At 38.1% G+C, this 24598-nt stretch overlaps 1 protein-coding gene and 1 long non-coding RNA gene across 6 annotated transcripts in view; both read right to left on the bottom strand.

Moving 5' to 3' along the window:
- Window positions 1–24598, bottom strand: part of LOC144634536 (pecanex-like protein 1) — a 110752-nt gene that overhangs the window by 67792 nt on the left and 18362 nt on the right. For 4 of the 5 annotated variants that reach the window (XM_078493517.1, XM_078493513.1, XM_078493514.1 and 1 more), the window contains exons 13-33: window positions 13947–13979; window positions 13217–13385; window positions 12114–12224; window positions 11515–11606; window positions 10850–10956; window positions 9523–9616; window positions 9300–9392; window positions 8598–8748; window positions 7679–7814; window positions 6367–6544; window positions 5691–5799; window positions 4989–5118; window positions 4589–4647; window positions 4084–4299; window positions 3781–3840; window positions 3273–3466; window positions 2390–2620; window positions 1958–2061; window positions 1389–1536; window positions 943–1094; window positions 499–577 (exon numbers count right to left, since the gene is read on the bottom strand). In XM_078493517.1, coding sequence (XP_078349643.1) covers window positions 499–577; window positions 943–1094; window positions 1389–1536; window positions 1958–2061; window positions 2390–2620; window positions 3273–3466; window positions 3781–3840; window positions 4084–4299; window positions 4589–4647; window positions 4989–5118; window positions 5691–5799; window positions 6367–6544; window positions 7679–7814; window positions 8598–8748; window positions 9300–9392; window positions 9523–9616; window positions 10850–10956; window positions 11515–11606; window positions 12114–12224; window positions 13217–13385; window positions 13947–13979 — 2646 coding nt within the window. The remainder of the gene's footprint in view (window positions 1–498; window positions 578–942; window positions 1095–1388; window positions 1537–1957; window positions 2062–2389; window positions 2621–3272; window positions 3467–3780; window positions 3841–4083; window positions 4300–4588; window positions 4648–4988; window positions 5119–5690; window positions 5800–6366; window positions 6545–7678; window positions 7815–8597; window positions 8749–9299; window positions 9393–9522; window positions 9617–10849; window positions 10957–11514; window positions 11607–12113; window positions 12225–13216; window positions 13386–13946; window positions 13980–24598) is intronic. The other variant, XM_078493516.1, reaches the window with a different exon arrangement.
- On the bottom strand, window positions 14923–24529 carry LOC144634739 (uncharacterized). Its single transcript, XR_013567250.1, has 3 exons — window positions 23737–24529; window positions 20144–20194; window positions 14923–15783 (listed from the first exon to the last, which is right to left on the bottom strand). It is a non-coding gene; the product is annotated as an uncharacterized LOC144634739 (long non-coding RNA).

Here is a 24598-nt window from a genome sequence, read left to right as displayed (position 1 = left end):
CTGTGAACACGAGGCTACTAGTCGAAAGGATTTGTTGCAGGGACTAGTCCCTGCGACTAGGCACACGCACAGTACACACGAAGGGACTAGCCACGCCTATTAGTGTGCGACTAGTTGCAGAGATAAGTCCCCTGTAGAGTTAACACAAGAAACTAGTGACTGATTTCTTTTTTTTTTTTTTTGGTCGCAGGAACTAGTCGCACAAACAGTACACACGAGTTCAAACCAGTTTGAATTCGTGGGACTAGTCGTAGGGCACAAAATCTGGTCGCTGCGACTAGTTTTTTTTTTTTTTTTTTTTACGAAAATGGGTAGTTTACAAGGGACTAGGTCCACTGGACCAGCCACAAGGACTACTAGTGACCTAGTGTGTGACGACCTTAATAATAATTGCATCAGTTTTCAACTGATAGTCAAAGAATATAATGCGCTGGACAAAATCTCGTTTATTACATACCAATTATTACAAAAGTAAACTATCTCAGTGCATATACTCACTTTTATAACCCTGAAACTTAGGTATCTTTTATTGAGCATGATGATCTTGTATTCGTCTGTGCCATCATCAAACACATGTCTAAGATATATAAAACAACAAAATAGGAACAGAATTAGTATTCGCTCGTCGCATCCTACATTATCCTTAACAAATTTTGTACGCTTACCAGTTTAAAACCCTATTTTTTATTGTAGCATCGAATTTGAAGGAAGCAAACAAATAAATACCAAAGCTATCACCCACATGTGTCTGCTAATATATAAGATGTCTGAGAAAAAAATTGACATTATACGGAGTTTATTCAATTCCCTAACATGAGGGTACCATACAGGAGTATTACATGCTTTTAGTTTGTTGGATGTAGAACCACATATATCTTTTCGCTGCCGACGGACAAAGAGATTTGTTAAGTCACTATGTCTACGCTTTGTCGTAAACCTTACCTGAGCGCCAATAAAGATGGCGTATTAGCAAGCACAGCCTGCCGCCATTTTGGATCTCCTTCATGCGAGATCACCATGCTTTCCTCGTGAGATGAGATAGCATCATAAAGGACTGAAAGTTCCTCGTACTCATCAGGAGAAGTGAAGTGATCCTTGAAATGCAATAAAAACACAATCAGAAGATGAATTCAAAAGAAAAAATTAACCTTAGTGTAAGATCTTCCAGAAAGAAACCGGCTCGGCTGGGTTGGCGTTCGTGGGGGGCTGCTGTTGCATCGGCGGCGGACCGGGATGGGTGGCGCAGTTTTCTGGCCGACCTCAAAAGTCCTCATGGGCTCGATGAGGATGAGTGAAGATCTTCTAGACTTGTATTAGCCACTAACTGCGTTTACCAAGTACCAAAATTTTGTGCAAAGCATTATAGTTGCGCCCGCAGTGTTTCTTACCTGATGTAGTTTTAGTGACATGCGCACTCCAGGTGCAACAATTTTTCTTAGTAAATCCATGTCAGCAAACACCCACTCATCCTTGGGGTCTGTGATTCGGAAATCTCCCTTGAACAGGGCGTGCAGACCGTACAAAAACGATTCCAGGCTGCAGGAACGAAGTGAAAAATAGGTTATTAAAGGGAATGAATATGATATTGTGGTCTAAACTGTTCTGAAATAAGTGGTAGGCAACTTTACCCATCAAAAACATTATTTTTGAACATTTAACTGAAGATATAACCTTTATTTGGGGATAGAAGTCAAATTCGACTATAAATATCGGAAACAAAATCGCGCGAAACAACTTAAAAACGTTGGCTAACGTTTTCAAATTGCAATCGATTTCCATCCGAGCCATCCGTAGCCAAACGCTCTAAAATAGCAATTGTTAAAAAAAGTGGACCATTATTCTGTTAAAATCCGTGACATAATGCCTCTCCCCCCAGTCTCAATCTCGTAATATTAATTCACAATATTGCCTATGATACATTTTGGGGATCTAAGGGTGTCCAAGATTGTCGACTCACCTTGCAGACTGTGGATGTGAGGCTGTCCCTAATGCTCGTCTCGCCAACAAACACAACGCAAAACACAGAGTGACCAGAAAGGAATCTCTTTCACAGTCAATAGGCTAAAAAATGGGGGAGAGAAATATTTGCGACAGGTCTACCACAGTTGATTGCATTAAAGAATTGAACTGGAATCATATTAGAAAATTTCCACATGCTAATTCTCTCCTTATATTCTCCCATTCAATGCAACTCCAGCAATGCAACTCTATTACACAATGAGAGCGTAATATCGGTGTGAATGAAAAAGAATGCAAAAACGATTTTTATTTTTATTTTCGAACAGCTAGACTGGGAATAACTTGTTAATGTAGGGAGACATCATAAAAAACGGGTAGATTCTCTTCGATTACAGCAGCGTACCCGATAGCACTGGAGGTATTTACTCACCGGGTCCTTGCGTAAAGCGCAGTATTGAATCCAAGCTAAGTAACAGCTCAGAAAGCTGGATTTAGAGATGCCGCCCTGTCGCAGATCATAATCCTCGTCAATATTGTGATAAAAGGTTCGATCTATATCCACGTACTGTGGGTCATGTACAGAGACCAGCTGCTCTCGTATAAGGTCACTGCGTAACCACTGATCCAGTTTGGGTGATTGTAGTGTGTAGAATATGACAGACTGTAACAAGAAAGGAAGAAGAAATAAACAGACCTTACTCCTGGTACTTTAGCTCGCATTCCATTTCCGTTCGCTCGCGCTTCTCCCTTGCTTTGCTGGATCCGCGAAAATAGTGACTATGCGCAGTTTGTGATTGTATTATATACAAACTAGTCTCAAAGGGCACGCCACATAAAGGTTATTTTGTTACATACAAACGCATCCTAAAGGGGCTAATTAATACCCCATTCAAATCAATAAAACATGTTTAGTTAAACCAAGTTTAACAAAATGAACATCAGCAGCAGAAAACTGAAAGACTGAATTTTATATAGGGTTCAACTTGGGTTCAAGAGAACTCTAACTGTGCTTTCACTGTGCTAATTTTAAAGTCGAGAAACATCAGTTAGAAACTTCAACGAAAACTTGTAATTCTAAGCCGTGTTTAATTAAACAGCATTTAAAGGTGTTTTAGCTTTGGTGTGGAAAAGGTATGCAACGTTTTAGGCTATTCTGTTACACGCAAACTGAATGGGTTACGCTACGCAATTTTCAGGCGCTTTCACTGACATTTAAATTACTACTAGTTTTAAAAAGGTTACATGCAGAGGCTAGTAGATAAAGCCGCAGCGTGTTTGTCAAATTCATGGGCACATGACATTCTCCCTTTTACCTTCACATAGTAAGTAACTAGAATCTTGCGCAGGTCAAACACTTGTAACATGGACGCCGCTGAGTTGTCGCTGATGCTGTAACCTTCAATGATGTACTTGGTCGCGCTTACTTCCCATGCTAACCACCGCTGGCCAAATGCTGCGTTCAAAGAAAGCATGTTGGGAAGATGACCTGGCTCACAGCAACAACAACCTAGAAATAACAGAAGAATAACATAAACAGGTGGGAAGTGACATCAGCAGTAGGGATAAAACAAATAGAGAAAGTGAAACGTAAATTAGAGTTGCAGTATAAGATACTGCAGTGCAAGTCTTTTTAGCGAAGCCATCATGCCTTTTTAAAGGAAATTCTGTAAATGAGGAAAGCATTGCATTAACTACAGTGTAACTTTACTGAGTGGATAAGGGACATTCTAATACAAGGCACGTGAAAACATTACAAATCTGATCAACCAAACATAGCAATAAACAAAACAGGAAAAAGGGAAAAAAGCAAGAAAGATTTACCATCGTCATCCTCGACTCCCTCGGTGATGGCTTCGACTTCTCTCTGCTGACAGTATGTACCTTGTGAAAAAATAAAGTTATAAAGAACAGGATTATAATTAATCTACAAGATTTCGCCAAAAAGGACTGTGGAAAGTAACAGATCATCAAGATCTTTGGCATTGTGTGCACGATTTTGCTGCAGCTGGATGAAAAGCGCACCAGCTTTGTGAAATGTCATAACCTAAGCCATTCCTTTAGGAAATTAAACTCAAGAATTTTACAACTGACACAACTCTGTAACTACAGCTGTAGGTCTCTTACCTCTGAACTCCAGCCCTCGGACCTGAAACGTAACCAGGCCATTGCCAACCTCTATGATATGAACCAAAGCGTTCAAATAGTCTGAAGCCAACACGAAACAGTCCCCTGTGGAAAAGGGCCCCCAACGGCCCATCATGAGGTCCCCACACAGGCTGTGCTGAAGGGACCTTGTCAAGTGTTCGTAGAATATGGAGTTCAGATTATTATCATCAGATCCTGATGGAGAAAAGTAAAGCTGTGTTAAAAATTCCCCTCAGCTCATAAACAGCCATTTTTCAATTGGGGTGCGTATAAAATCCTTCAGATTTTGCATTTCAAATAATAGTTAAATTTCTAAGGTGTATAAACATCATGAACGTCACCATAAACTGTAAAGACAACAAGGTTAAAATTGAGACCGGAACGAAAATCCTGAAAAATTTAGGAAAGCCAACTGTGGCATAACTAAGTAATACACAACAGAAAAGAAAGCAAGAAAAGGTCTAAGAAAGAACCACAGACTTACCAGGATTTCTATCGAGCTGCGAGGAGAGGCGAGTATTAGAATGATCCACACGACTTGTGCTAAAGAAAACAATAAAAGAACACTGAACTTAGTCTCAGACTGTGGGTTTTACTATCAAATCAATGTTTACTTAATGAAGGTCTGTACAGTGTTGTGAATATCATTTTTAGCTCTATATTTGCCGTTTGATGCTGGTTACTTGTAAACAAACAAACAAAATTGACCTTCAAAATTCTCAATGGTCACGAGTAAACAGTACTCTTAAAAATGCAGGAAAAATCAACAGGAAAAGCACATAAGATTTCATTTTCACAACTCGCTCTGTAGTCTGGGACCCTATCAATTGAACCTATCATGCGGCAGAAAGATATTCAGGAAGAATACATTTCATGAAGCTTACTTGTAGTCCTTCTCCCAGAATTTGACAGGTCGCACGTATGACGTAATGAATATGGCACTCCCCAGGAAAGGGTTTAATGGTGCAGATAGAACAGAAGACACCAGTGCTTGGAAAAAGAGCATAGCGGAGTCTGGAGATGAATAGTTATGGAAATGTCATAACAACCAAAAACATCACAACTGTTGATCGACAAATAATGTTGAACAGAGAAAGGAACAAGTCCGTAAATTTAACAGTATTGAACAAAATTGGAAATATTCTATTTTGTTTTATAGCTGATTTTTTTCCCAACCACATGCGCTTTTATTGCCTAGTTCGAGGTCACATGACATCTAGCAATAAGCTCTTTCGTGCTAAAAGTCTCTGAGTGGGCAACATTGCAAAATCTATGACGTCAGAGGGTAACAGAGCACTGTCACCCATGAATGTTGACCGACGACCGCCTTAGCTTGTGAATCTTCTAATATGTCTTCGACTTAATGTCTGGTCCTATGAGAAACCAGTTAATTATGTTACTCTAGGGCCCATAAGTGTTAACTGTTTATTAACAACTGGCAGCTTGTTAATCAACAATGGGAAACATCAAACAATTAACCAAGGCATCAGCAAGTAGCAATATCATTACCATTTATTGAAAAACCAATGTTGACGTTGTGACCTTGAGGTATCTACTACATATAACATGTCACTATTAAAGGATACGAGGAACACTAAAGGGCTGAGCGAAGGCATGGAAAGCAGAGCCCCACGTGATCTGCCAAGGTGCTATATACGTCACCACGAAGCGGACCTTCAGGATGAGTTCATATAACTGTAAGAGAGATAAAAAAAGAAATGAATAATTGCCCAAATGACAAAGTTTCGAGGGCAATTATGAAAATTTTAGGACAGGTTAAATGGACGTCCAGGGCTTTCATCGCCGATAAAGCAATCAGTCAGTAGTGACAGCAGTACTTAAGTTATCACCCTCTAAGAAACTTCCTAATCATTAACTTACAAAATCTCTGTCCAAAAAGGTCCAATGTGCACCACTGACAGCCTAGGCCTTAAACATGACGCTTTTGTTTTTTCATTCAATGATTGGCTGGGTAACCGCATTCTTGGTATTTTTTTCTTTGTCCAAAGTATGTGAACAGCAAATGCCACGAACGTGTTTACATACTGCATCATTATCATACGTGATAATTGTCTTGTAGGGGTTTATAACATGACATATTTTGACCTTTCATGCAACAAAAAATACTGGTCAATTAAAGTTAAATTCATCTTGAAATAAACTGTAACTTTACTTAATTATGCCAGGAGGTTATAAATGGCTAAATATAAAACCTTAGGTTTTGACGCTTTTTTGATCATTCGGTCTTCTTCTTCCACTTACCTTGTTCATAAATAACGACATAAAGAAATAGTCCACAACAAACGTCTCTGAGCTGTGGCTGTAATCAAAGTGAAAAAACAGAACGGTCCATAACAACACCAGGTGTTGCCGAGAGGAGTCTGAGAACGAGGAGCGCAACAGCTTTAAGCCCATGATACATGCAACCGCTGGCCCTCCACTGTGAAACAACAAGAGAGATATTGTTTGGTTAGTAAGACGAACAGTGTAAATACCTGCAGAGTTATGTAAGGAGTCCCTAACTGTTACAAATAAATTCGAAGATAGAGTAAGGTTTGTATAAGCACTGCCAATCGCATCAGTATTCACAACGTCACCTAAAAGGTGCTTTGCATCATCGCTGATGATAATTTATAGGCTTTGTTTAACAAAGGAAAGAGAATAAAAGAGATCAATAATCCCATAAAGTAAAGTGAATAGCTGCCCAATAACGTAAGTTTCCGGGCAGTTATAAAATAAAACCAAACAAACAAGTTTGAAGCCCAGGGCGTTATCAGCCAATCAGACATTGGTAGAGTACATGAACTTTTTGCTAATGATGACTCAATATAAGGGAACACTTGGTCTCTTTTTGGGCGCTAAGATCTCCCTGAAATTCAAGTCCAAAATTAGATACTTCGATACTAAGATACTTTATTCCAAAATTCAATTTCATTAAAGCAATTTGCTCTGGTTTGAATTTTTGCGTGGAAGTAACAACCGAGTAGAGAATTCGAACCACACGGTAAAGATAGAGCAGTTTTCAATTGAGTGTCGTAAAACCAAAACCAAAGTAATTACTCTGGCCAATCGCAAAGAACACAGACAATTCAGTAAACCAATCAAGACTCGAAGCAAATACATGTAGCTGACACGAAGCGCGGGAAAACGTGCGCAAGCGAGTCACAATTGGTTTTGGTTTTACTTCTGATTGGCTAAGAAAGTGGCGCGAGATTTTTAAGCCAATCACGAAGCGTAGTAATGCAAAACCAAAGCAAACGCAATTAACGTTCGACACTCAAATGAAAACCGCTCTAATTTTCCAGAGTGGGATTTTTGCACCAAATCTCAGACGTCTTTAAAGCGGGGTAGGAATTCGACCCACAATGTTGTGGTAAATTACTTTGTTAAAAAACAAAAACACAGAAAATGACGGAAGAAAGAAAACAAATAAAAACTATAACTCCCCTGATTTATACTCATGCGCAACAGCAGTAACAAGATTTTTGTCGTCTTTGTTATACTTTCTGACCCCAACACAGCTAGAGATGGCTATCTCTGACCTTACAGTAATGGTGTCAGAACATGTACTTACTATTGGCCAAACTTCAAGGCAAGTGAGCTGGCATTTGATGTCAACGCACTCAAGAACACCGCTGGGTAAATGATGTTCCTTTCAACGAAATTCAGCCACACGTGAACCCACTCATAGCCCATGATCTTAGCTGCAGCTGGAGGCAGAAAAGAGTACATTAATTAGTTAAAAGAACAAAAATCCCTTTACACACGTTAAATGAAGAAATGATACCCGCAGTTGTGTTTGCAATTAAATTTGGAAGGCACGGTGGCCTAATGGCTAGTGCACTGGACTCCGGATTGTGTCCGGGTTCGAGCTCTCAGCCTCTGGCCGGGGTCGTTGTGTTTTGTCCTTGGGCAAGACACTTCTTTTTCACAGGGGGAAGAAGAAATACTCCAAGTCGCTTAATGCTACAGAAATCGGAGATAAGCTCCTGCTGGTTGGGTTCAAACATGGACGAACATGAAAATATAAATAAGTAAGATTCGCATTAAATGCAGTGCATGACTTTGACAGACTTTGAGAAGGATTCGTAGATTTACACAAAGCTGAAACGTTGGTTTCTTTTGCCATTAAAAAACACTTGATTTCTCTCTCAAACTGTAATAACGACTAACAGTTCGCCACTATAAAAACGAGCAGAAATCTGGGGCAATTCTCATCTTGCAGTCGTTTGTGGACGTCCCAGAGTACAAAATCTCTTCTCGTCTTTTGTTTTGTCCCCGATAATGGAAGCTGAGACTCGCCCCAGATTTCTTCTCGATCTTAAGTGGCGAAATTGGCAAAAGTGAATAGATTTGAAAAAGCAGCTATAGAGATTACAGAGATAAGCTCTACAGTTTTGCCCGGGGTTCTTTGAAAGCGGTGGCACAATTTGTTTTTCATTTCAAAAACTGATGGGGTATCTCTTCTTTCTCGTAACGGTTTTAAAACCCACCTTTAACTTCATATTGGTTGAACTCTCGACTCCGTAGGAAGGGTCTGGCAAAACAGAGCCAGGGTAGCGGTTTGTGAAGCTGTGGCCATAGATAATGATTGATAATACCCAGCAGTCCAGCTACAGCATACAGCACATAACTGACATAGGGCTAGAGACAACAAGCAAAGATATCAGTAAAACAAGAGGATCGAAGAGATTTAGTTAGGAACACTGCTAAACGGCTTTATAAATGTTGACTTCCTTCTTTCTTTCCTTTCTTATAACACTAACAAATGTGTATAAATTATTTGAGAAGAATAACTGTAAGTTGATGGTGACGCCTGCTAAACTTAACTTGTCATGAACTCTCGCTTTTATGAAGCCAACCCTCGAAATCATATGTCAGCTGCTATAACCAACAATGGCAGTTAACCCATCTTAAAAACTTCTCAATGAGGGTTACAAATTTTCTAAACTCTTTCTAGAATTTGCCGGTTAGTGAAAACTGATCCTAAACTGTCCTAAAGGCAGATTAATGTGGGCAACATTTTCTTGCAAGAGAGTTTTTGGGCGTATTAAAACCCGTGTTGCACCGTGGTAACATGCACAACGCTCTTCAACTTGCAATGTAACATTGTTGCATGACAAGTTAAAAAAGATGTCCATATTACACAGCCTTTGTTTCATAGAAAACTTGCATAGTATAAACTAGCGCCTTACCTGGAGAGCTGTAAACACCGTGCTCAAGTGAATAGCAAAGACAAACACCAAAATAAACAAACAGCAAATCACATCGTTCTGTAAACGCTTGGCCTGTCAAAATATAAATAATAAAATAACGTAATTTTTCAACTAAGCAAAATAATTCGGGCGATAATAATTATTATAAAGTAATAAGTAATAAATTAACAACAACAATAACAAATTGATAGCATTAACGTACCACAGTCGCTCTAAGTTTCTCAGGCAAAGGGTCAACAAATTCTTCATCATTTTCATTTACAGATTCCTTGCCAAAGGCTTTTCTGAACACTGACCTAAAAACAATTAAACATATTATTAACAATTTAGTTCAATTTAGCGACATACAATTACTTTATTTTTAACTTCCCATAAGCAGGCACCTTTCCCAAGTGGACTCTTTTTCAGACCCCAAGGGTGTCCGCTTATGGGATGATTGAATAAAATAAAAAAAAATACATTTTCTTTTATTTAGACACGGTAATGTTTAAAGCTAGAAGCTTGTGGGAAAGTGTTGAAAGTGTTGGTTTTCGTGGAGGGAGTAAAACCGGGGAACCAGGGGAAAAACCCCTGGGGGGCAAAGACGAGAACCAACAACAAACTAAACCCACATCTGAAACCGGGACACATTTGGTGGAAGCAAGCACTCTCACCACTGTGCCATCCCTGCTCCCCCCTCAGTAGAAAATCTCTGCATGATCCTCAGTATATAATCATTAGAAAATCTCTACATGATCTACATTATATGTACGATCTGTGGCAAAACTTTGGCTTGTTGGTTCATGCTACTCATACCATAGGAATGTGTGAGTAATGCGCTACACCTGACATACCAAGCTCCACTGCAGTGCTCGACACTAACGCTAGTACACTAGCCCGGGACTAGTAAAACTTCATGCTGGGCTAGTAAAAGTACGCTCCTACTAGCCCGTAGACTAGTAAGTTTTGTGAAAAAAGAAATTACGTACAACTCTTTTACTTGGGAAGTTTCTCTCCTAGAAACCTTCATGAGGATCTAGTTTCCATGGCTTGAGTAATTTAAACCAGAGGGCTTGCGATCCATCGTACGATGGACTCGCAAACCTGACGCCATCTTAGAAAAGGCCCCCCATACTCGCTTCCATATTACTCAAAAGGGGCCTGGGAGAGAGCTACCATTAAGGTCCGCCATCTTGGATTTTTTCGCACGAGCAGTCACTGCGTAGGAGATTTCAAGATTTCAAAAAAGAAGTGCAATCAAGGGTCAACAAATTTTCAACCGAGTTGGAAGAAAGCATATTCGTTGCTGCGATTCAGTGAAGGAAGGATGTACTTGTGTGGACTCAAAAAAATATAGCGCTGAGTGATTAGCTGATTCAAACTCGGCTTTTTAAATTTAATTTTTTAGGGGGGGGGAGGGGAGGGGGGAGGGGGGTTAGTGACTTGTCCTTGTTGGCTAGTGATTATTTGTACTTACTAGCCCACTGCCTAGTATCCAAAAAAGTTAGTGTCGAGCACTGTCCACTTGTATGGTATGCTGTTATTCTTACCCTATAACTGTTGGATCACTAGCACTGCGACTCAGGTGATAAGAAATGGCAACCAGGAGGCCACAGAATACAGAAAACAGTACATGTTGACCTCCTACTGCACCATGCTACAAGACAAGTAACACAGACTTGTAAAAATTAACAGTGACATTTTGCATCCAAAGCCATAAAAACACACATGGTTAGTTACTGATCATTAACGGTTCTGTGTCGATGCACAGAAAAAATAGTTCCAGGGGGGAGGACTCCTTATGGCACTCTAAATGAAAGGGGAATCCTTTTTCAGGCTGTAGGCTTTTCAGCAGTGGAGTATAGAAAAGGTAGGGAAACATTGTCATTTAGGTCTTTTGAAGGTCCTTGAATAAAACAGAATTGCCGAACTGTCAATTCATCTTATATTCTAAAGGGCTATTCAAGAGAAAAATTAAGACAAAAGATGCCATATCCCTTCTGTAGATATGCGAAGGTGGTTCCATTTCTATTGAAGGTATATGAAAGGGTTACCTTTCCTGTCAAAAATGGTTTATAAAAGGGTAAGGGTTTAATTTGGATCTCACAGCAGAGCTTCCCATGTAATAAATGTAATAAAGTTCTCTTCCCCCCCCCCCACCCTCATCCCTTTAGAGCAATAGTTCTACATGATACCAACATCAAAATTTACTTACTAGCATTGCTCCATAGCAGAATCCATAAAGAAAACTGACTGCTAGCAGATTACGAAGCAAGCTCCACAATGCTCCCCTGAGACTTGTAATGGCTACAAAACAATATTATGAAAAAAAAAAATATTAACCATAACTTCCAAACATTTCAGGCATGCAACATGTACAGAGCGCAATAAAGATGTAGTACTTATTAATTATTGATAATATTATTCTTAATACTTAATACATGTCTCTTTTTGAAAGGGTCTAACACTAGAGTAACTTTACACAACTTGTTATCCTGAATAACACTAAAAGGAACAGCTAGAAATTAAGTGCACTTAGTGATAACACAAGTTAACATAATTACAAAAGATCTTTAAAAAAAATAGACAAACACAACAACAGGAGAACTGTACGACAGTGGACCATTGAGGAAACAATCTACCAGAACAGCAAGGATCGAAATACACCAATCACAGCTGGTGAAAACCAACCAATCACAGTGGAGCATAAGTTAGAGTAGCATTACCCAGTACCCAGTGTAAGCATCACAATTCACATCACAAGTGACTAAATAACAAGACAAATGATAACACTTTATTATTGTTGAACTTTACCTGTTCCTCCGAATACATGCATGTCCAGTTGCTCAAGTATGTACATGAGGAATGTGTTGACTTGTGGTAACAGACCAACAAGAAAGATTAATGGGAAACCAAGTATAAAACCTGCAAGAAACACACCAAGCAAAAGAGAGGCTGTTTGTGAGTTTGTTACTGCAAGTACATCCAGACAACCATGAGCCAGTACTAATGAGGAGGCCCTGTTACCGCGCTATGCAAATTTCCCTTAGTTTTTGTATTCCCTTGCGTTTTTCTATTTTCGTGGCACGTTGTCGTTTCGTAATTAGTATTCCGTTTAGTGGTTGTAATTTTCGTTTTCGTTTAGTATAAACTTGCTGTTTAACGTCGTTGAGTCATACGCTTCCCTTTCAAGTTTCGTTGCATTGCTATGTTTCTTTTTCTATAACGAAGTGTCACCGATAAGGATAGTTTGTGTTCCTCAGTCGTTTCGTTTTTTCCTTCCCTCACTATTTTGTAATTTAATTTCTTTCTAGAACTAACGTGCTGGTACGCTGGAATCTATCGGGAGGTAAAATAAACTGTTGTGTCTGTGTAGTGTTCGCTGTTTTGGTTAGCGGCTACAGGCCCCTTATGAGCTTATCTTCATATTCACTTTCTATTTGCTTTAATCAAACAAAATTATGAACACTATTAATAGTTTTAGATTTAGAAAATAAGGACTTGGGACTCCAAAAGGTGGTAGTAGCCACATTAATGTCATAGTTGGATTGAAGGGTTATTTTTATTATTAAGTCACGTAATGTATCAAACATGAGAGACAGTGTTTCATTTGTTTCATTCAGTGTTTTACTGAGAAAAGAGTTGAAATATGACGCACAGCGGAGTATTTTTGAAGAAATTCCAGGTGTTTGGATAGCCAATGAAACACTGTCTCGTGTGTTTGATATATCTTCTCAATCAAAACAAAAACTACGGCGTAAACGGAGAAATAAAATCGTAAATGTCTATGCTTATTAAGACCGGTTATGATGTTCTTTATTTTAACTCGATGAATTATTAATGAGTTTGAGAAAGTGTTTTTCAGTATTGTTAGTTTTTTTGTTTTTGCTGGGATAGGGGTTAGTGTAGAAACCTACCAATAAGAAAGTCTCTTGTATATGTCAATGTGTAGTTGGTAGCAAATGGGATGCCATAAACTGTGAAAGTCACCACATCTGACTGGTTCAGTTTATCCAATACAAGGATGCATATCGCCAAAGCACAGAAGTATGTGGGCCGGCTAAACACAATCATGTGATTGTGCCCCTAAAGGTAAGAAAAATAAAAATGGTTCACTTAAATGCAAAACGTCTACGTTGAGCCTAGTGGCCCATCTTGTTGGAGCTTATCCTGGTTTCAGAAGCATAAAGCGACTAGGAGTATTTTTACTCCCCCTGGATGGAATGCTAGTCCATCGCAGGGGTACCCCCTAGCTAAGCTCGCCAGTATACATTTCATACACCTGGGTAGAGAGGGGCATTATGAATTGAAATTAAGTGTCTTGCCCAAGAACACAACACAGTGACCCCAACCAGGGCTCAAACCCAGATCACTCAATCCAGAGTCCAGCACAGGGTGCCTTGCCCCTAATTGGTCAAAACAAAGAATGGATAATGCTATCCACCAGATAAATCATATCCAGTGGATAGCGTAGTTTGTTTTGTCAACACTTATCCACTGGATAGTGATGCATCTGGTTGATAGCATAATCCACTCTTACAACAAAATGGACTCTGGTGTTTAAACAAGAAAACTGAATAAAAAATGCCTCCAAAAATGAATGTTTCTCTGAGTATTTTATTTTAAGACTGCAGGGCTGACACTTACATGTGTTGGCGAGGCTGCATCAGGTTGAACACTCTGAAATGAAAAACAAATAATAAATAATATATAGATTTAGGCAAGCCTAAAAGCGGAGCTCCCAGTTATTTCCCCTTAATAATTTTTTAGACTGTTTTTTATTCATGTTATTTTCTTTATATACGATACGTATCCCTTTTCACCATGAACAACAGCACCAAATAAGAGTTAAAAAATCGATCAATCAAAAATATCATTAGTAGTCTATGCATAACCTTGGTTCTAAAGATACACTCGCAACTCTCAAAGTTAAACAAGAACAAAGAAAGGGTTGCTCTAGAACATATCCATACCCCCATCATAACTGGTATGTTACAGCTGTACATAACACAACTGGAACGTTTTGCATGTAGCTTCCCCCCTCCCCCAAATGGGGGCCCTATACGATGGAATGGTGACAATGACAGTCTTATTATTGCCTAAGGGACTGGTCATTATTTATGTAGAGGGGGGAGGGGGAGGGAAAAAATATGTTGGAAAGATCAAAATTTCGGTAAGCCCCCCCCCCTTCCAGGCCATGTAAGTAGCAAGTGACCCCTGCTTCTTTATTATATTTACGTGATGACCCCCCCCCCCCTTCACCTCATATCTCCCTTTATATGCCTTAAGTAATTATTAAATGCATGTTACATACAATCTTAATTGCACACTTGTTCTGGATACTCTTTCAGCAATAGGGCAAATTTTGGATGAGTTATGTGTATAGCAAAAATACCTCAATTATTAACTCCTTAACTTTGGAAGTGATAGTTTTTACAAATTATGCTCTCATGGTGAACACAAATGTAATACCGGTAACCATGCAAAATATAATTCTTTTCCAATGATTTTCCTTAAGTGTAAAAGAACTACTTTCTTGTTGTTATATCATGTGTTATTACTTCTTGGGCTATTGCAGTGATAATCATTTTGTAAAAAGAAATAATTGCAGTCAAACCAGATATTAAAGCAGATAGGTCTGGATTCTTTATTTAACTAAAACTTGAGATAACAATGGAGTTTAGAGTGCAAACAGTATTTCTGTAAAATACAAATCACTAAAGTTGTACATAATAGTGGAGTTTAAACAAAAGAAAACAATAGAAATTATAGCATAAAATTGTACAATTTAGCGTCACTGTTTCACTTATAGTGTTTGCACTCTTCTATTTAACTGTTTTACCCAACTCAAACTGCTGATCCCCCTAAATCTTTATAAAATATTTTAGCCCCCCCCCCTCTTGCCACTCTGAAATAGCCTTGACCCCCCCCCCCTCTACATAAATAATGACTGGTCCCTAACACCAAAAATAACAGCTTCCTGCTAGCAAACTCAGATGTCATTCTGCCAAATAGGGTCCCCAAAACGATAACACCTTTTTCCTTTACGAGTCCCTTTGCCCTTAGCTTTATTACATGTAAACGTGGCAAAAATTCTGGAGAGGCATAAATACTGTTTGTTACATGTAGTTCTAAACTCAGGTATAGATTGCTTGGCAAAAATTTTACCATGCCATTTTACCATTTTACCAGGCATTAAGAGATTGATGAAATGTGTATCTCATTATCATAATTATTGTTCTTTGCAGTGTGGGCACTGGGAATTAAATGTTTAGGTAGCATGATGATTTTTTTATGTACATGATTGTACCTAATCTGGCTTTATTTCATCAACTTTAAAATTACACCTGTCCTTATAAATAAATTGTATTCTACAGACAGTACATTTGTACATGCAATGAAGAATAAAATATAATAATCTGATTGTTCATTTATCTCTTTCTGTGTCTGCAACTCTGTGGAAATTCTGCTACCCGTGTTAACCCTGAAAAAGGCAAAAAAGACATAAGATTTGTTGATGATCATTGGCATCAAATGAATGTTTATAATTTTAAATTAGCTTAAATTGTTCAGAACACTCTGCAGATGCATAAAAAAGAGATATATTTTTCCAATTTTTGCCTGGGCCAGGGACTGTGTTGGGGGATATGTTCAGAAACAAAAAAATCCTTTGACCTACTGAAGGCATAAATAGTGCTATCAAAAAGACCTGGCATATAACTAAGCTTTGGTGGGTGTTTTGGGGTCAATCACTGGCTAAAATTCATGATTTCTTTATTAAATGAGGTGTCTTAAGACTCTTACATGTATATTGCTCTCTGACAGGTGCTGTTGAAAGCACTGTGATTAATTCCACGAAAGCTTACATATTCTCCCCTTTCTTAGTGATGTAGCTAAGAAAACACTATGCTGGCTCATCAACAAGCCCAACTGTGAAATTTCAGCTGAGTTAAAATTCTATTTCTTTATTCGCCTAGTACCACAACAAGACAATTTATGTTAGGTTAGGGCTTAAGCTTACATGTAGATATTAAGATTAGCTGTTAACAAGCGGAATTTGAACAGGTCAATTTGCACTTCTCCCACAAAATAATTACAAGTATTTCAGTAATTTGTCGGGTCAGGTAGCAGATCTTGTTGGGTTTTTTTGCCCTCCTACCCCTCCCCCCATCCCCTCTTTTCTTGAACAATGAAAACATTACATTTTGTATGTATATTTACATGTGCGGTTACATGTAAATTGTGTATATTAAATTCCAAAATAGGAACCATGATTTTAAGGAAACATAAACTTACCAAGCAGTTAAAGTGCCTATGAAGTAAAAAATATTTTTGCGTTTTTTTGTAGCTTGTTATATGTACTTTTCGAAATGCCCAAAAGCGAATAGTGTTAAAGAGAGAAAAATCCGAGTTTTTGCCGCCTAAAGTTCGAATTTGACGTCTGAAAAGTGGGGCCATTTCGCGCGCGGCCAAAACGATCATATTACAAGGTCGTGACGTAGGAAATTGTTCAGACGACTCGAGCGTAATGGCGGATAAGAGAAGGGAGAGTGCAAGAGGTAACAAATGCGTGGTCGGTGGCCTCAATAAAACCAATTGCCGGGACAAAACAAGTACAGCGAGAGTATCGATGCATTATCTACACAAAAACTGAACTTTGCGGCAGAACTGGAGTCGGTTTTTGCGAATTCACGGCGACAATGTCCCACAAATCAGCCTCCAGCACATTTTGACGAAAGCTGCAACGATGGTCTTCGATAAAGCGTTGGCGGCATTTTATTCAGACAGTGGAAAGGAAACCATGTCCAGCTAGAGGTATCTAATCCAAGTGGCTATTGCCACAAGAAACACTGCTCGTTAAACTTTCCTCTTGTCTCTCGCGATCGGAAAGCACATTAAATTTTGTATTTATGCACTAAGCATTTGTAGATTTGTTTCGATTTCTCAAAGCACACCTGACGACTCGCGCGAGAATATATGAAGTATAAAATGAATCACAATAAATGTAACGGTAAATAAAGGCGCCCCAAGTTATTTAGTCAAGTAATGTTTGGTTTTATAGGCTGTGTTATGATTAATGAAGCTATCCGGTAAATCGAAGTTATTGCTTCCTTTCTGGGCGCCATTTTAATTTTTGGTTTATAGTGCAAACTACAGCACCTGAATATACTATATTCTTGACATCCACGAATGCCTTGTAGAAGAATTATTATATAAAAGAAACTGAATATATCTGAAATATTTACGATATGCATGCTGTTAAAGAAAGCAGTCTATACTAACACATGTAAATGTAAATATTAAGTAGGCCCTGGCGCTGGTCAGATTGTATACCTGTTTAAGTGAAAGCTTTGTTACTCTCATTTGATTTTCCATCAGTTTACAACACACATATCGTGAGACTGAAGTATAGCAACTTAGTGTTGATGGAATAACCCCCAGCATATTAGGATTTCCCTGATAATTTTTAAAGTAACCATTCATACTCCTTGGTTACGTGAGGCACTCACTGAGATTTAAGTGTCTCACCCAACAGCCTAAGGCAATGACTCAAGACTCAGGGCTCAAACTCAGACCACTTGATCCGGTGTTCCAAATGCTAACTGTTAGGCCATGGTGTCCCCCTGGAATGTGCTGATGTGTCAAATGTTGCTATTTTTCACTTTTTAGTTTCCCAAATCCAAGTTTCTGGCTCTCTCAAAACAGTATTATTGTTTCCATTCTATTATTAGTCACCCAGACCCCAGTCTCCCAGTTGAACAAAGTGAGTTTTGATCATACTTGTCAACTTGATGTTTTAGTTATAAAAACAAAGAAAATCATTCTGTTTTTTTTTTTCATGGACTGGTACTTTCAAGTGCACATAGCCTTTTTTCCCTTTTTTTGCTCTCGCCACAATTTTCGCACGGCCAGAATCTTTCGCTCTTCGCCAGAATATTCGTTCGCGCCCCAAACATAGCAGCACTTTGCTCGCACGGGAACGCTTGCTATGCAGGCTAAAGTTCACATGAACAATAAACTAAAAAACTACATCATAGAAGGATACCAATACAAATGTTTATTGTGGCAGTGCAGTGTCAGGGGGGTGTTTACATGATCCCTGGTGTGAGATGAAAAATTAATACTGTCTGTAAAACATATAAATATTTGAAGCAAACAGTCATATTCCATGTTTACATCACACCGGAATAAATTTTTATAATGGGATGAAAATCTTGCAGCGGTACAGTAACCAGGGTAACCCTGCACCGGTATGACATGCTCTGGTATGACATTTTATTGTGGTGTTTAATCATATAATCACCCTCTTAGTACAATGTGCCAAATATCATTCCGAATGCAAGATTTCAAGTGCCATAATGTAAGGTGGGTAGAATAACAAGCATCTGTGATAATAAAATATTATTATTATTACCTTTTCCTTTTTTTTCTGGTAATTAATTTTGCAAGTATAAAGTAGCAGAACCTCATACCCTCTACAAAGAGGGCCAACCCCTTTCATAACCCCAAAGGCAGGAATTTATACCAAATGTTATGATCTGACATGTAAACATAAGCTGGTAATGGGCCTTTAACTATCCCAGCCCATGTATCCACAAATCTAATAGGTAAGCCATTCATATGAGTCTGCCATAGGGATTCTAAAAAACAAAGTATAAAATTACCAGGGATCTTTTTAAGTTCATAAGTTCTCAAAATTTTAGTGACTATTGTAAATGTGCACTCTACCATGCAGAAACATATATACAGGTATCAGATTATTAAATACACGCCAGGTTTATAACCATACTGCAGCTAAAAAGTTCAACAAAAAAATGACAGTTTTATTGGGAACCCATCATGAACTGGAGGAGCTGAAGAAGAAATTTTCAACCCTTTTATGAATCTGATCGCATGGGATAGAATCATTTATGTACACACAGTCAATAAATAAATTTGTATTTATTGCATTGGAATTTTTAAAATCATCAAACCATACAGCCACCCAAAGCAAATTTATTATTTGCTTTTTTACATTTGAAGAGTTACATGGATTAATTGTATTGGATATTCTTCGTTCATAAACGTGTTATGTCGGATCACCAGATTGAACATGAAATATTAAAAACAAGAATAAATACGACAGTAACGAAGGAAGACGCTGATAGACCGTCATAAAATATTTACTGGCTTCTGGTTAATCGTCTCGGCGACTTAAGCATTTTAGATAGCTTTTCTTCCCAGACCAGTTGCACGTAATAAACATTGCGGGAAAAGACCCGTCTACTGCCGCGCAATCTTTTCGTCGCTCGATCGAGTGAACCTTCAGTCCCAACAACTTCTGTTTTACCGGAATCGATCCTCTCCGATTCTTGCTATCGAAATTACATTCGAAGAAACAATAAATTATCGCTGTCTTATATTTAAATCGAGATAAAAAACTTATTATTTGGAGTAAAACTCGAGCGGGAACCCGCACAGCAATGGAAGCGATAAGAAGCAATATGGGGTAAACAAATCAGTGGAACAATTTCCTACGTCACAGATCGCTAACTCGTTCCCAGTCTCCGGCCCCACTAATTTGCCAAACCAGGGCCACTTTAGGCGGCAAAAAAATCCGATTTCTTTCTCTCTGACATTATTATTTTTTTGGCTTTTCGAAAAGTAGACATAATAAGCTACAAAAAAACGCAAAAATATTTTTTACTTCATAGGCACTTTAAAACACTTATCATTTTTCAAACCCCAAAATTTTACACTTAAAAAACAAGTTTCATGCTCTAATGTAGATTCACATAAACTAAACTCTGTCATAGAGCATTTAGAGAAACAAAGGTATAAACTGACACTAATGTAATGCTTACCTTCATCATCACAGACATTAACTGCACCCCTTGAATTCCTGTTTTCCCTCACTTAAAACAAAATGTACACAATATCAAAAACCCATAAAAGGTATGGAAATCCTAATATAGCAAGTTTTAGAAATGAAACAGATTTGCTTATATGAAATTAATGATAAACTCAAACTGCCTCTTACAACCTCCATAAATACCGGTCACTCAATTAACCTCGCAAACCTTGATGTACATTTGAATGTACCCTAGTTATTCGGTTATAAGGCGCACGGTTTTTTTTTGAGAAAAATCTGTTTTTCTGTGGGAAGTTTATGCCAAAATTGGGGTGCGTCTTATAGCCGAGTATTTCCGCCCAACAAAATCTTATGACTGCCATTTTACAGGAACTTACAGCTAAAACAAAAAAAAAGAACCACTTAATGTTGGTTATTGATTTACAGTAAGATATATTGAAAGAAACAACATGTTTCAACGCAAAGTTTATTATCGCGTAACAAGTTTTAGTAACACCTGTATATGCCAGCATTTTGTTAAAATAGACCAAGAAAATCAAGCATACTCATTTGAAACAAACCTTTCTAAGCATGGAAAGTGGAAAATGATTTTAGAAGACAAGGAAAACACCAAAAAAGCTTGAGATTCTTTGAAAACCACTCGATAAACAACGTACGGATACGAAGCATGGATTGAGAACTTGGTAGCCAAGCTACAAACTCAGTGGTCACTGGTAAGTACACATGTGCCAGGTTACTAAGCAGCTAAGTTCGAAGCATGGACGACGGAAAGAGGTTTAGCTCAAGTGTATTTACGTCTTTTTTTAGCAGGAAATGTTACCTCTTTACTCAAAGATTGTGCCAAGGAGTATGAACAAGATTGAAACATTCAAATTCTGTAACACGAACTGTCCTTAAATTAATCACCGCATCTTTTCAACTGTCTAACTCTTGGTGCGTCTTATAACCGAGTGTTTTTTAGAGACTTTTCAGTTTGTAAACTTAGCATTACAATGTTGCCAAGTTTGGGGTGAGTCTTATAATCGAGTGCGCCTTATAACCGAATAACTACGGTAAATGTATTTTAAATTTGCTTTAAATGATATTTTCCTCATTGCAGACAGGCACATTTTAAACTTTTTTTTTATTTCAGGATCGAAAACTAACCTGCTACTCTTGTAGAAAAAATAATTCAGGCAAAAATATCTGATTAGTCACTGCTTTAGGCTGGAAAACTTTGAAAGGATTAAAAAATTGTACCAGTCACAACCATCAAGATAGCAATGCTAATAGCCACAATTCCCCTCTGGTTGTCCGGGGCAAGTAGATTTTCCTGTCAAGCAATTAATTTTTCATGCCTGCTTGCATAATGGGTAAAGGCCCAGGCATATCATGATCATCTGACTACAAGTTAATTATACAGTCACAAGTTTGCTAATACATAGTGTCACATGCACTGTCCTAGGCCAACAAAATTTGAGAGCTGCTTGTTGACCACAGGGCAAACTCGAATTTTTTTCCAAGTCCTTATCCTATATTATAACTGATCAATTTGGTTGTTATAACATAAAAAAGTTCATGATCTTACACATAACATATTAGTGCTTTTTTCTCTATTGTAATTTACAAGAATCCAGGCGTAGTCAATCGATAGAAATTGATATCTCAAATCTGTCGATACAATCGATATCTATTGATATGAATCACAAATTGATAATCGGTAATCGATAACAATAGAACTCACAGAAAAAATATTATCGATTGTTATTGATTGAGAAAATCGATGAAAATCGATACTACCGAAACAGGTAGAGCGCAAATTCAAAAACATGCGTAACGGTTGTTTTCGGCGACAAACGGCAACGATCTGCGTCACGTGGCTTTGCTTGTCAAATGAAAAAGGTAAACGCACATGGTTACATTCCTTTGCGTTCTGACTTCGTTGTTTGTGCCAAAAACAACCATTACGAATGTTTTGGAATTTGCGCTATACCTGTTTCGGTAGTATGTGGTCCTCGGGCCGCCATCAGCAATAATCATGTCGATTATACTGCCTCTTAGGCTGTCATCGATTGGTTTTCCTGATATAAATGTCCTGCCTTTGCTGTTTACAGAGAACACCATCATCGAAAGCTTCATTAAATGTTGAATGAAATGTTCAGGAATGTGACTGTGTATGTTGTGGTTTAATTTTGTTTTTGGTTTAAAATTTTTCAAACCAGTTTGGTTTTTATTTTTCATTGTCTCCTATTCATTATCAGAATCTGAAACAAAGGGAAATAAAAATCAAACTGGTTTGAAAAATTTTAAACCAAAGAGATAAAATTAAACCACAACATGTACGTTCACCTTTTTTCATTTGACAAGCACAGCCACGTGACACAGATCGTTGCCGTTTGGCGCCAAAAACAACCGTTACGAATGTTTTTGAATTCGCGTTCTACCTGTTTTGGTAGTAGCAATCGACAGTAATCAATAACAATCACTTATACCAAGGAGCCCCTGGAGGTGTAAATGTATATTCATTTTAAGGTGATTCCCTAGTATTACATTGCGCATCCTTGCTTACTGCGCAGAATTTTACGCGTAATAAGCACGCGCAGATAAACAAAATGGTGGCTTTTTTCTATGCGGCTTGGCTCGCGCGAGAGAGAAATCATCATTTTCTCGTAAACGAGTTCGGTGACCTAGATCATTTTTTCTGTTAGTTCGAAAGTAGCGATCAAATTCTTTCTATAAAAAAAAAACAGATCAATTTCTATGGCAGAATAATACATTATCACCGAAAAGATGCACTTTCAGCAGTATTCGCAAAAAAAATATAAAGGAAATATAAGGAATTATATGGTAAATACAAGGTCTTCCTGCTCCTAAACGAATACGGTGACCCCCCTTTTTTAATTCAAAATTTAACTTCCCTTAAGGTAAACAAACAACTGGCAAAGTTTAGTTGGAAATCTATGAGCAGTTCTATTTCTAGGGAATTACCTTAAAGATATTAGATGGCGTTAGTATTAAGTAAAACAATACAAAGATTGATATTGATTGCTATGGATTGTTATCGATTATTGGTTTATCGATTGTCTATGCCTGGAAAAATATGAATAAAATTATCAATTTATTCCCAGAACGGCTGTTATCAGATTACATGTATAAATACAAAACTTTCACAAAACATTTTCACTCACTAAAATAAGGAAAACTAAGCAAAGTTCTGAGTAAAAAATAGTATAGGTCATTGAGAAAACTATATTTCGCTAAGGCTAAGCAATGTCCCCTATTGTGACTGACTCGAACACATTCTTACAAATTTGCAAATACACTTGTAAATTTTGATCTTGTAGTGTAACCGGAAATTTGCTGCGTGCTGTCTTTCTCCTACTTCGGTGATTCAATTACAGGATAAACAAATTTATCGCAGTAGAAGCTGTCTGCTTTGAATACAACTCATGTTTAAGACAAAACGAATTTCAATAAGGTTGTATGCCCTTGTTCTGACATACAGGTTACACGAACGAGTGCTATTAGATGGAAAGCTTGTTATCTAAATAACAAAAACTTTTCTAATCTGTTAAAAAAGGAACATCAATAATAAGCTTAGCTTACCTTGTTTTCGTAACGGGATTTTGTCTTTGATCGTCTTTGCTTTAAACTCAACAAGTAGCTTGGAAGATTTACGTCCATTTCGATCACTCACAATCTGTTTTCTTTGGCTGCTATCCCGGGATAAACGAGGAATACATCCAGAAATAATTTATCGGTAATAAACTGTCGTGTGCTTTATAATCGCGGATTCCTCTCGGTGAACTCATTCGTACGCTTGGTAAATCGGCATGTTGTGAGTTTGTTTCCTGACTTTTAACTCTGAACCATATTCAAAATTCTGCTGTTATTAAACCTTGCCGTTTCACGAAAGTTTAGGTAGAAACCAGAATGGCCATAAGTTCAAATGATAGTTCAAATAAGCGTATCATGAAATTTTATTTAGCCGTGCGAACAGCAACCAGCGGACCTCCCCAATTTCACTTCCCGCTTCATGTAATTCCACACAGAAAAGTATTTGTGCCCGCGATTCAATGGTAAAATGTCACTTGATCAGCGGTCAACTTTAAAAAAACATTCAACCTCGATGTGTTCTACATCTGAGCCCGCGATATGATCATGTGATACTGGTCAGCGGAAACCTTGTTTTGACAGCTGTCAATTTGACATAACAAAGACGTCCAATCATGTCTATTAGTAATGATTTTTCCCGCCAAAAGACGCGGGTTGCCACCGGAGCCTAGCTCGTTCCCAGGCCTAATCCGTGCGTACGTACTATCGGTCGACGTACGCGACAACCAAAATTTCTCGGTTCGATAGGATACCATTTGCCTGCCTATGGGGCTCCGCACAAGGCGCCTTCGGCGCCTTTTGAGCTCCGCTATTAACAAAAATTGGTTCAAAGTTTTGTAATGAGCATTGCAAC

This window comes from Oculina patagonica, chromosome 13 (assembly GCF_052425735.1).
Source record: "Oculina patagonica isolate OP01 chromosome 13, crgOcupat, whole genome shotgun sequence".
Taxonomy (NCBI): Eukaryota; Metazoa; Cnidaria; class Anthozoa; order Scleractinia; family Oculinidae; genus Oculina; species Oculina patagonica.
Note: the sequence above shows the minus strand (reverse complement) of the source record. Positions and strands in the feature narration are given on the sequence as shown.